This window comes from Pomacea canaliculata, linkage group LG6, assembly GCF_003073045.1.
Source record: "Pomacea canaliculata isolate SZHN2017 linkage group LG6, ASM307304v1, whole genome shotgun sequence".
NCBI lineage: Eukaryota > Metazoa > Mollusca > Gastropoda > Architaenioglossa > Ampullariidae > Pomacea > Pomacea canaliculata.
In genome coordinates this window covers 27,659,913-27,672,844 of record NC_037595.1, presented here as the reverse complement: position 1 = coordinate 27,672,844, position 12,932 = coordinate 27,659,913, and the positions used below count along the sequence as shown (strand labels likewise).

General features: G+C 46.2%; 1 protein-coding gene across 4 annotated transcripts in view; it reads right to left on the bottom strand.

Moving 5' to 3' along the window:
- LOC112565664 (neuron navigator 2-like) overlaps positions 1 to 12,932 on the bottom strand; it is a 207,750-nt gene that overhangs the window by 102,166 nt on the left and 92,652 nt on the right. The window contains exon 1 of one of the 4 annotated variants that reach the window (XM_025241283.1): positions 9,080 to 12,783. The exons of the other annotated variants lie outside the window; for them this stretch is intronic. Within the exon in view, the coding sequence (XP_025097068.1) occupies positions 9,080 to 9,142 (63 nt within the window). The 5' untranslated portion in view covers positions 9,143 to 12,783. Of the gene's footprint in view, positions 1 to 9,079; positions 12,784 to 12,932 lie in introns of those variants that run through there. 4 annotated transcript variants of the gene reach the window in all.

Genomic DNA, 12,932 nt, shown 5'->3' with positions numbered 1-12,932 from the left:
CGTTAATAGTATGGCAGCCGTTATTTCCGTCGCAGTCATTTTCACTCAAGAAGAAAGACAGAAAAGAAAGACTCAGATCCAACAGTTCATTGCAATGTCCTCCTCACATCAACTATTAATTTCTGTTCAGTCCCCACCCTAATCTCTCCACCCGCGGTTATTACACCCAAGTGCACACCCGGAAGCAATCTCTCTCTATAGTTAACCTCGCAGTTTGATTCGAAACGGCCAATTGTGCCACCCGCCACCCGATCTCTGTGTCCGCCCCCGGGGCCAGATTTAGCACCAGCTTAACAGCCGCTTCTCCTTTCTCTTAACGGCCAGCTAAGCTCCTGGTGGAAGAATATTTCGTGTCGCTGGATTTTTATATGGATCGTAAACCAGGGGCCTGCATCGTTTAAAGGAACATAACTCAACCAATTAACCCCGCCAACAGGCGCGGCTAGGGTATGCATGTCGGTACGTTGGACGATTGAGGTGGCGACGAGAACGGAGATGTGAACCTCTTTGGTCACTTATTCGGAATTCCCCTCTACTTTCGTTTCCATACTTCTTTTTGTACATTTCTCATTTCACATGATCATCTAACAAGATTAGTTTAATTTATTCCTTGTTACTCTTAGAGGAGCACCTCAAGAGATAGCGCTGGTCTTTGATCTTGGCCGCGTGCGCGCTGAGTGCTGACAGCCGGGTAGGCGAAGGGACGTAACCGGGTATTCTTGCTCGCATAGACACATAGGTTAATTGTCTATGCAGTTACAGTCTATGCTGCTATGCAATGACAAAGCCGATGGGGGAATGGAGCAGGCGCTGACTGGTGATGGGCAGACAACTACAGCAGAATCCAACGATCCCCACGGCGGACAGACCAGACGCTGCGGATAAGTGAACCAATCATCATAATTGACAGCTGCGGGTGATGAACCAATCAACAACACAGACACTTGCGTGGGTTTGGTCTGATCGATAATGGCGACACCTCTCCAGATAAGTCCCGTCAACACCATGGGATGATGATGGGATGTCTCCACCAGATGACCCTTTGCGGACCGTCCAGCAGGACGTGGCAAGGCAAAAACATGGTGTTCACATCTGACAGTTTAATTTCTCGCGAGAAACAAATGACTGCAGCTGGAGTTTGTTAAATCAACAATTACAAAAAATCTGTTGTCTAGAAAAGCATTTTGCGGGGGACAGATGATTGCAATAAAAGTTTTGCCAAGACTCTACAAAAATATTTATTGTCTAAAAACACTACACAAAGGCTATATATCTAGAAACACTGAAGAAATACAAACTAAAAATTGTTTCTGGAAACATTTCTCAAAGATTATACAGAAGCAGCTGTTGTCTAGAAACACTACCAAAGAAAAATCCACAGGAGTTACTGTCTAAGAGGCAATGAAAAAACTTCCCAAAGACCGCCATTTCCTGTTGTCCACAAATATATACATATCCTAATTTACTACCATTCACAAAGATTTCACGTAACTAAGTTTAGAATATGTTCACAAAAAATTGTTGTATTGATATACAAATGATCGGGGAAAGAGTCGTTGATAAGATTTGCAGACATTAACAGGTTTAAAAAGAAAACAAGTGGAATTACCTGCGACTCCGACATAAAGTCTTATCAAGGTTTGGGTTTATGACTTTCATGACCGGGGCAGACGAGGGGTTAGTTTATGGTTATTCTTATCCCAGAAAGGATGGAGTGATGCTGCATCTGAAAAGCCTTACTGACAGAAAAATATATACTTATTCTTGGAGAGAGGTGGTGTGTTTGTTGGTCACAAGAAATTATAAAAAAGCTTTCAAATTAGCTCCCAACACATAAAATCACTCTGGGTGAACATCACAGCCGTTAAGAGGAAAGGAGAGTGAAGGAGGGAGTGTGGATAAAGGAGGAGATAGGAGATGGAAGGATGCCTTCTACTCAAATCATACGAAGCGGGAGTTTTGCAGCCAGAATTCACCTTCAAACATTCGTCTTATCTCTGAAGACTTTTCCTTTAATTCCTCTTTGTACAGGAGGTCATCAGGGGTCAGACAAACAAGAAATTAATTTAAAGTTCTAAGGATGTCCGCAGAACAGTCGGATTTTATTTGCCGAGACCAGATTATCTACTGAAGGTGAGTTTTGCCATCATTTCTCATCAACATCATCATCATCCTTTTCTCTCTCCTTCATAAAAAGAAATTCTCTGCAATATGACCAATACACAATAATAAACATTACAATTATAATTTATATATATATAAACGGACCATACTGACGCAACCGAAGCTGAGTCTTCACGGACTGATTACAAATGAGGGTCAAAAGGTGAAGGGTGTGAGGCAGCAGCCGCCACGACTGCACGTGACGTGGACCTACTGCAGAAGAGGGGGCTGTCACAGGAAGACAGATCACTCCCCCTCACCGACCCTCCCTTTGTCAGACCCAGCAACACCCCGCCTCCTGCTAGCAGGGTGCCTGGAGCTGATACCGGGTGCGGCGACTGCACCACAGCAAGATGGCGGCTGTCAGGACACCCTGAATGGCGGGTCGAGACCTGAGAGGTGACGCGAGAGAGGGAGGGTTAGTGGGAGGAACAGAGATAAGGATAAAGAGAATACGAGTCGAGCGAGATGGAAGAGTTGGTGAAAGAGGAAGAAAACGGAGAAGGAATGGAGGGTGGGGAGGGAAACCTCCAAGACAAGGAGACAGTAGCCAGGAATTTAACACTGGAGGATAAGTTATCTTGAGCCACTTGCAGAAGCTCCTGCTGCTTCCAGGACGCCGGTGTTCTCGCGAGATTGCGCGTGGAACGTGGATTGCCCTCGGCGACAGTTAAAGGTTAACGTGGAGGCAGTCCTACAGCGTGACACTCGTGATAGATCGGCCTCATCCTCATCCCCATCCCCAGCATCGCTCCCACAGGAGATTAATACTGCATGGGTGATGTTGGCCGACCTGTCAGGCCGTGTGTTCTCTGGCCTCAGGTCTGTTGGCTTGTTTGTCCCGAACCAGCGACTAAGGTCATGGCTTGTTTATGATTCTTGCACTCATCCCTCCCTCACGGACAATGAACTCCCGCCACCATCACCTCTAACACTAACACAAGTGTGGCGATGCAATATTTTTTTTTATTTCCCTGAGGGACAGTAAAGATAGGCTGGTAAACGGTAATGAGGAGATTAAGAACAAGCGGGGCGATGTATTAGAGGATAATTGCGTGGACATGTAGCGTTAATGGGAAATGGAAGAGCTTTGGGTGAGTAGGTTTGGGACTTTATGGAGAAAACAAAAAATAAAATAATAAAAAATACACACACAAAAACTAATGACAAGCTGGTGAAAAATACATAAAACACGAACTAGATGAAAATCAGTCGTTAGGGAGTGCGCTCAGGAATGTCTATTCCATGGGTTAGACAAACACATTTACAAACACACACACACGCTCAACAGTTTGCAGTCCTGGAGGCATCAGAGGGTGAGACAGGAGTCCATCACACAAACTGTCTTTTTTTAGAAGCCTTCCGGGCAAAGGATGGCGGAGAATCTGATAGAGAAGTATTAGACTACAACTCGCTGGGAAAAAACACCGGCAAACGGGAGGAAAGCATGAGAGACGAGAGATAATTCTTCAGACAACAAACAGCCAGCGAGTGAGGAAGTCGTCGGGCGAACGTGGCGGGAATGTGTGTGTGCGTGTGTGTGTGTGTTAGTGTGTGTGCCTGCGTGTGTACATGTGCGCTCACATTTATTTCACCCACAGCATCCTTATCAACAACAATATTGAGGACAGAAGACAACTACTTGATGCCGTGTCACCATCACTCTTTTTTCCTGTGTGCAGACGTCAGGAGACGTGAAGCCGGAGCGTCTGGAATATTCTGACATGGCTTCCCTATTTACAGTCCTCTGTCATTTACAGAGTTTATGTGCTGACAACACTGCGAAGAAGGTTTATGCGCGTGTGCGTGCGTAAGTGTGTACAAGAGGGTGGTCAGGGGTGGGTGCGTGGGTACGTGTGTCTGTTGGAGCAAGGAGCGGTGAGGGGTGTGCCAGAAAGGCGTGGCATAGACAGGGGAGTAAACAAGAAAGCGAGAGAGGAATATGCAGAGGACAGACCGGATGAGAGAGAAGCTGATGGAAGGTTTTCCCCCATTTTCATCATAAGAAAAATGCTGGTCACTGTTCATGTCATTGCGAAGACCTCCCAGTCAAACAGCGGTAACAGGCGGTGAGCTGTAAGTGGTTCACTGTTGCTAGGACATGACTGGTGATACACAGCCCACAGGCCTCGATCTCCTTGTCCTGCTATAAAATAGAATCTTTCTTGCGTGAAAATAACTTGACCCCGCAAGAGGTCAGCAGGCTTTGCAAAGGTTGAAATGTCTAAAGGCCCTGAGGTGTCTGTCAGAACTTCTCGACAACTTTAGTGAAAGCATTTGATCGCTTCAAACACGCAGACGTCCGCCCAGCCGGCCAGCCAGAGCCAATGTGTCTCAAGATGGCGAAGAACTTCTAATGCGAAGAGACGTCTGGTGCACGTGCTCGGGTCGTTTGCATAATTCCGTCAGCAGCATGGCAATATACGAGCAACTGATTGTGCGCTCATTAACTTTTACCTGGGAACAGGTGTGTGAGAGGGGCTTCTGAGGTTCAACGAGTTCTTTCCTTGAAGATGCCAAACTTTTTATAGTTCGTGCCACAAGGGCGCGTATAGGCTGCAAGAGTTACCTCCCTTGAAAGAACTCAAGAGTTGGTTTACTGTCTCCTCAAGGCTCGTAACTCTTACTTCTTTAACGCGATACTTATGGACAGAACTTGGCCACCACGGGACATCATGATGATGATGATGATGATGATGCCAGCAAAACTCTATGGACACTTAAGATCTCTCTCTCACACACACACGCACGAACGCACGTACACGTACCCACGCGAAAACAAAGCTTCCATCCATTCGCATCTTGATACACAGCAATACACCAGAAGCTCTTCTCGCTTCTTCCGTTCAGACAATGCATCTCCGGAGAGAACCAGAGGACAAGACAAACTTCGCCCATCTGGCGAAACATCTGATGTTTATCAGTCCGCTCAAGTAGCGCCTCATTCCATCCTCACTTCTTCCATCCCTCCCGAAAAACAAAAAACCACGCAGAAGGCAAAACAAAGACCTCACCCTTATTTCGTCCTTGTTCTACCTCCCTCCTACACCTCCACCCCAATCTCTACCCAAACCGCAATGCTCTTTCCTCCCAAACGGAGGACATGACATCTGGGAGAGTGTAGGGATGAAGACGAAAACTTTTTTCAAGTGTTCCTGCGTCTGCGCACCTTGGGACTGAAGCCACCTGGAGGAGGCAGGGAGTGAGGGAGAGATGGAGAAAGGCAAAAGGGTTACCGGTGTGTCGGCACACATGGAGCACCAGCCTCGTGTCCAAAGATGGTCAAGTTCTTCTCATCTTAACTGCAGCTGTGTGTGTCGATGGGGCTTCCGACTGCAGCTGCCTTACGAGTCATCATCCCCAGTAAGACAAAAAAACTTCCTCTGTGATGTAATAATTGATGCCAAATGAAAGGTCCCATGAGTTAATAAAACTGGGATTTATATAGTTTTATATGACCACGCTGACGAAGAAGCGCTTGAAACAAGAAGACATGAATAGACTACAAAGGAGAAACAGCTGTGCAGACAAGTAACTAAAGACACGAAGAGGGATCAGGGAACAAACAATCAAGATGAAGATAGCTTCGATGAATATGAATGTTATGTTGCAAACAAATGTCTCAGGATGGCTCGGGTTTTGAACACAGGGCAGTCACTGGAAATAACTGCGTGCATCAGATGGAGTGTATACCTTCTCATTTATTAAACTTTGTGAGAGATTGTTTGAGCCAAATCCTTTTTTTTCACTCTGAGTGACTTTCGTTAAGAAAATGTGCATGTGAAAATAAAATAGTGTAGTATAATATACTCAGAGGTTCTATCGAAATATATAAGCTCATATAACTCTTCAGTCTGAGTTATTCTGACAGGGGTTTGGGGAGAAATCCCGTTGCCAACAGCTTCTTGGTCGTGTCTTATAATTCAGCAATAAGTTCTAAACTCAATGTGATGACGGGGTCAGTTACAATCGTCGATAATCCATAACCATCGGTCTCAGATAAGGTCTTCACAAGGGAGAACCCACCTTCAAACCCTGATTCGAATATACGCCGTCGATTGGAAGTTGATTGGCTAAGCTCTCGTGTGAAAAAAGAGAAAGAAAGTATTCCAAATGGTAGTAGCAATACCGCAACACTCAAAGTGCTTGGTGAGAATGCAAAAAATAATTTAAAAATTGATAACATTTTTACTTAGTAGGTAGCAAAGTAAACAAATATGTTGACATACTTCAATCAAACACCACCTCAGCAAAATATATAAATATTATAAAGATGTAGCGAAGAAAAAAATCCGAAACAAGGGCGTTAATAATTTCCACTGCCTGTCTACGGAAGTAACAGTTATCCCACCTTTTTCTTTACCACTAAAAAAAAAAAACTGTACCATTAAGAACACAGTGCAAAGTCATCAAATGGAGCAACCATCTTGGATGCAGCATCTGTAGGTTTGGGGAAAATTTAAAAAAACGGAACACAACATCAAATAGGAAATCAAACCAATCCGTGGTCGATCGGATTTCAATTAAAAAGGAACCTGGGACTACCTACCCCAGGGTTGGGACCGGGAGGCATCGGCAGGTGCCCGCACACACACACACACGCACACACACGCACACACACTCGCACACACACACGCACACATTCTCCCCCAACACCAAACACTCGCGCAGTTATCTGTGTTTCAGGTTTGGTGGAGGGAATGCGGGACAGAAGCAGAAACCGAGGGCTGTGCTGCCTCGCGATCTAATCTTACATAAACTCGCCTAGAATGCTCGCCCGCAACACAAGGAGTAAACGCAACTTTTTGCACGAGACTTGAACTGGAGGCATACCTGGAAAAACCCCGGATGAGCCCAGCGGTTATTTTGTTCTCCTTTTTCTGGGGCTGCCCTTTTCAACACAATGTTTTTTTCCTTTCGGTGTGGAAATGTTGCCACTGGTTTCTAAGATAACCCAGTGGTAGGTGCTTACAGTTAAAGAATGTCATCGGGGAGTTGGATAGAAAGGTAGACAGGTCCAGGGGTGGATGTAGGTTTGTACCCTCTTCAGGTCAGCTACCTCGCTAGATGGGGAACAGGCATGTACCCGGGGTTTGCTAGCTACACTGTGTTTTGGGGAGATTAATCTGCAATTGTGTTTGTTTGCCCTTCTGTCTTTCGTTCTTTTCTTTCTCTCTCTTACTCTGTGTGTGTGTGAAAAAGAGAGCACGTGCAGCTGCCTACGTATGGTAATAGTATCTGAGTCGCTGTTTGCTTATGGTTCTCTTATTCAAATCTTCTCTTTTTCTTTTTTTTTTCTTTCTCTCCCTCTCTTTCTGTGTGTCTGTGTGTGCGCGAGCCCTGTGAATGATTGCATACTCTGTATTTGTGTACATCTGGGTTTGTATATGTATATGTAGTATACGCTCTCTCTCTCGTGTGATTATATCACTGAGCACTACTCACACTCCACCAAGCGCAAGCTCTAGAATAACAATGTTGTACATTGTTGCTGCAAGACGGCGAAGTTGACCTCGGGCCCTTGTCGCCATTTTGCCCCTTCAACGGCTTCCCGCAGTTGCCGACACAAACGAAAATGCCCCATGACCCCTTAATTAACATTAAATGTTATAGCCATAACGCGTAATCATGTCGCCATCCTAAAAATAGCATGACCCTTGACACGAGCTCGGATGGTTTACACGTCTGTAACCCTGCGCTTCTTCTTCACTGAATGTTTCTTTTCTCTAACATGCAGATGATCGAATACTGCTCCGAAACCGACTGAATATTATAAAACGAATGAAAACACAATAAAAATAAAATTTGGCAGACGGGGGACTCGTTAGTCACCCCTTCACTCAGCCTCCGAGTCTGAAGTGTAAGAATATGCAGGATGTCCATAACTGTTTATTATGACCCCGGAGGGTTAGGATGGAGGAAGATGACTGATGCAAGAGAAAAAAGCAACACACCCTGTTTCCCTGCTTGTGAGGCAAGTGGTTTACAGTTTACGAGTTTACATATGCTGAGACCATGAAACCATGTTTGTTGATGCTTGTCTCTGTGTGGACACTGTCGAGCAACTCCGCCATTGAGTCCATTGCCGACTGAGAGATTCTAGTGTTGTCAGCGCCACCCATGTCGTCGTGCAGCGAGGTAAACAATAAACCATTCGAAATAATCAGAAAAGGCGTTGGCACTGCAGATGACGTCTGATAGACAGTCAAGATGCCTGCCGGTGACGTAGTAATCACGTGACCGCGCGTGCTCACCCACACATTTCGTTTTCTTTCGCCCTCAAACTCTCTCACACATACACATTATTTCTCTCTCTCTCACACATACACATTATTTTTCTCTCTCACACACACATACACATTCTCTGTCTCTCACTCACACTCTCACACATTTTGTTGCCGACGGTGTCACAAGTATCTTTACAAACGATAAAAGAAATTCTCCACACCTGTATCAGGTAATAACAAATAGTAAGGAAATATTTGATTGTTATTATCGATGACCGAAAATGTTTGTTAATATGGAACGTTAATGACAAAGGAGATATCTTTTTTTTTCAACCGACCATCCACCCCTACCCCTACCCTAGGGGATTTTCTCAACAAAAAAGGGATGCCGAAATTTTTTCTCTTTATTCTTTTTTTTCTCTCACCTACACCTAGGACAGTCAACCCTCACAGTATTGGTCGTTGCGCCACCGGACCGCCGTTTGCGGAAAGGAGATGGGGGAGTGTACAGAAGTATTTTCTTTTGTCTCCGGGGCAAGCCCCCAACCTCAAGCGGGTACAGTCTCACATCAGAACACAGACCTCGACCACGCTCATCACCTTAACCACTTATCACACCTACAAATGTTTTCCTAAAACTTTATGGCGGCATCACATAAACTCTTCACTTCTTAACAACAAAAACTCACCTTGGAGTTGTAGGTCCTGGGCTCGGCGCTGTCCCACACGGTGACAATGTACTCCAGAACCATGATGTCTCCTGGCGACAGTCACCGAGTCGCCGCAACAAGCACGCGCACCCACAAACACACTCGCACACACGTGACTAGCTTTACGTTCCAGCGAACGAACACACGCCCCGACAGCTGGACCGCCCTTCAATCTCCCTGCGGCCAGTCGATGACATGTTGTCGACCCGTCGTCGTCGTCGATGACGGAGTTATAATGAACAACTCGCGCGCAACACGTGCCAGACTGGGGTCACGGATGGAGAAGGCGAGGTCACTGACCGTCTTGATCCCATCTCGACAGTTAGGTGGCGCAGTCTAGCCTCGGGGGTTGCACCGTGGACGCCGAGGTGTTGCCGCACCAACTGTCGCATCCGTCACCAGAAGGACGGAGGCGCGTTCAATCAGCCATCTACCGGAGTGCGAGCGCTCGCCGCGCGCCACGTCACGACCCAGCGTTTCCTGAAAATCGATAACGCTTGCGATGAGCGTCCGTTAGCGTGGTGGTGGTGGTGTGTCCTCGGAGACTTCCCACAATCCCAGCAGCTTTTCTCGGGTGTCGTAAACGTTGTCACCGAGTCACACAGGCTGTCACACGCTGAGTCACAGCTCGTGGGGGTTGGGGTGTGGGGTTTTTTTTTTCTATCCCGACAAGAAATCACAGACAGTTTCGATCACATTTAGATGACAGTTTATATACCACAGACCATTACATACTCGTGATATATTCCATAATGAAATCACAGGTAGCGACATACACAATTCACATCACCGACAATCACATACCCAAACTCAAGACATCCTCCTCTGTGATGAGTAGACGTAAGTACACTAAGAAAAGTTGTTACTCCGCATTATCTTTGCTCAGAATATCGTACAAAAATGTATTTTGTCTTTGGATGTTTGCTAATCGTGGCTACTTTACTTTTCCCTTTGTGAAGACGAAGTAGTTGGTGTTTTCTACCTCCAGGTTCCTCCCTGCTCACAGAATGACATCGAATGACAGCCAGCATCACTTCTCCTCTTCTGTCCTTCACTGCTTGTCATTGTGCCCTGTGCTGCACCTGGACATCTTGTCAACCATGGTTAGTCACTGATTCGTTCGAAGAAGTCTCGGATCCACTCGACTCTAGACTACGGAATGTAACAACATTGTCTGGTCACAATGAGCCACTCTCTCTACACAAACATCACGATGTAGAACACTGCCATCGGTTATTCTCTAATCACACCCATCCAAACCTCCGATGACCGTAAATCCTCCCTGACAGACATATCGGATCTTGAACCTTCATGGAAATAAAAACCAGACCTCACGACCGCATCTCTGCGAACATCCACCTTCGCCACAGAATCCCGTAGAAACGGAACAGACACCATGCGCTCACCCGCGTGCGCGCGCACACACACACCTACCACAACAGGCGACCATCAAGCAAGCCCTGCACGTGATTCACCTTGAATGGGTGAGTAATTCTCAATCGGCCAACCAGCGGCGCCGATGCATGTATCAGCTGACCTTTGACCCCGAAGCGGGTACGCGCAGTAAAGTGGAAGTGTGGAGGAGGGAGAGGAGGAGGAGAAGAAGGTAAAAGCGCGAGGGGAGACGATAGGTTGCTGATGGTGATGTCGAGTGAGAATCCTGTTCTGTGTTCAGTCCGGAGGCGTTTCGCTGCAAGTGGCGCTCCTGACCTCCATCCGTCGACGAGGGGGAAAGAAGGAGGGGAGACAACCGATTTCACATTTCGCTGCCGCTGGCTTTTAACTCTTCAGGATCTTTCTGTCCTGCTGGTTAGTCGGTTGTACTCTTATGGGTGTTAAAAGTGAGAGAAAAACTTATTTTCAGTCTCATCCTCTGGACTGGCACAGGTCTGGGTGAGTTGGAGAGAAGGACGGGTAGCAGCATCAATACACTCACCCTTCTTGGCAAGCCGAGCTTTCATTTCTCATCGCTACTGTGGTGGCTCTGATTTTATTTTGGGACCGGGATAAAGGGGTGGATTTTCTTTGTAGTGTTGAGTCTTGACATTTCTACACATTCCCCAAGAAATCACAATTTCCAAAGTTGGTTCTGACATTCTCAAACACTTTCATTCAAAAAACAAACAAACAAACAAACCAAACCGATTTTGCGAGTCGGTATTCGTCACACCTTGAGTGAGTGAGTGACTCAACAGGTAAGAACACGTCATGAGACACATTTCATCTCACCATTGTTTTTTGTTCTTCCTCCTATCTTCCCGCTCTCTCTCTCCTCGCTGTCTTACTCTGCTCATCTTCCGGCAACGAGGCTGCGTAATATGCGAGTTTTTTTTTTTTTTTTCTTCTCTGTTTTGCTTACGCACGCGTGAGGTAAACGTGAACAGACCTCGCCAAGCTGCTGATGTTGGATGGAAAAAAAATGTCTGGGTTGGCTCCGTGCCAGTGCTTACAACATTTATGTGCACCTGTTCGATGAAAGTTCACCAAAAACAATCAAGCTTCCGAAAATGTTAGTGTCGGCGTTAAGAGCATGTGTCACGTGACTAATTTGTTTGCTAATTCCGAAGTTAGCAAGAAACCTCACAGTGTTAAAAATTGTTAGTTTATTTATTTCTGTGTAAAAATTGTTATAAACTGGTTTGTCATAAAACACAGGATTCAAAATCTCGTTCCTTGAAGACAAGTAGCATGTAAGGTCGTTAAAATGAAGAGGCGTTAAAAAGTTATTTAAAATTTTTATGAGTCTTTTTAAAATGTGCATATGTTGGTGTGCTAGCCTTTTCATTGATTCTTATGTTCGTATGTGTGTACGTGAAGCATCAGTGTGGATTGCATGCGTTTGATGAGTACCACAGATAATGTAAGAGGTGAAGGATAAGAAGACCGATGAAGACCACTCGGTGCACAGACCTGTGTGTGTGTGTCCGTCCGTGTGTGTCCATGTGTGTGTGTTTGTGTGTGTCCGTGTGTGTGTGTGTGTCCGTGTGTGTGTGTGTGTCCGTGTGTGTGTGTCCGTGTGTGTGCCTCCCACGGCGAAAGCTACTGGCTGCTGGTGGAACACAATATAACCTTATCTCCAGCCTCCCTCTACAAGGAGAGGTTACGCACGTGTATGTAACCAGTCTCTCTGCCACGCGGAGATATTCTGCGAGCGGTAACTCTCCACAAAGGAGAAAGAAAAAAAAGAAGAAAGAAAGAAAAAAGTCACAAGAAGAAGGAACTGTGGGCCTGGCGACAGTTTATCGTTGACTTGCCTCCACATCACCAGGATGCGAGCTCGTGTCTTCGAGTCAGGGGCAGCTAAGCGCTGGTCTGTTGATGATGAAGGTTGCAGTGGGGCTGGGGGTGGGAAGGTTGGTGCTGGTGGTGGTGATGGTGGTAATGGTGGGGAGGAAGGGTAGAGGCTCGACACGAGGTGTTGCAATCTGCGTGCCTGCACGCGCCATCGTGAGTGCTGCCGAGTCACTTCGAGCCTCGTTATTGTCGTGTTCGCCGCCCCAGTCGCATTCTAACATTCCCTGCTCGGGCAATTTAAGTGGTGACACACTGCAATAACCTCTCCGCCATTTTATCCACGTCAGGAAAGTTCTTTCTTGTTTTGTGGAAAACAACAAGAGAAATCAGCTGTTCTTCTTCTGTCAGTGCCAACCTTTTATGTCCATTCGTCAAACTTGTTTTCCATTAATACTGAGCTTCCGTCATCATTAGACAAATTAGAGATCAAAGTTGGTGTGTCCGGTCGGCTGTCAAAACGGCCACTGTTTCCCATGACAAGAAGCTGGAAGAGGAAACTAGCTGTGAATGTGCGCCTAGTGCCAGCTGGCATCTGTGC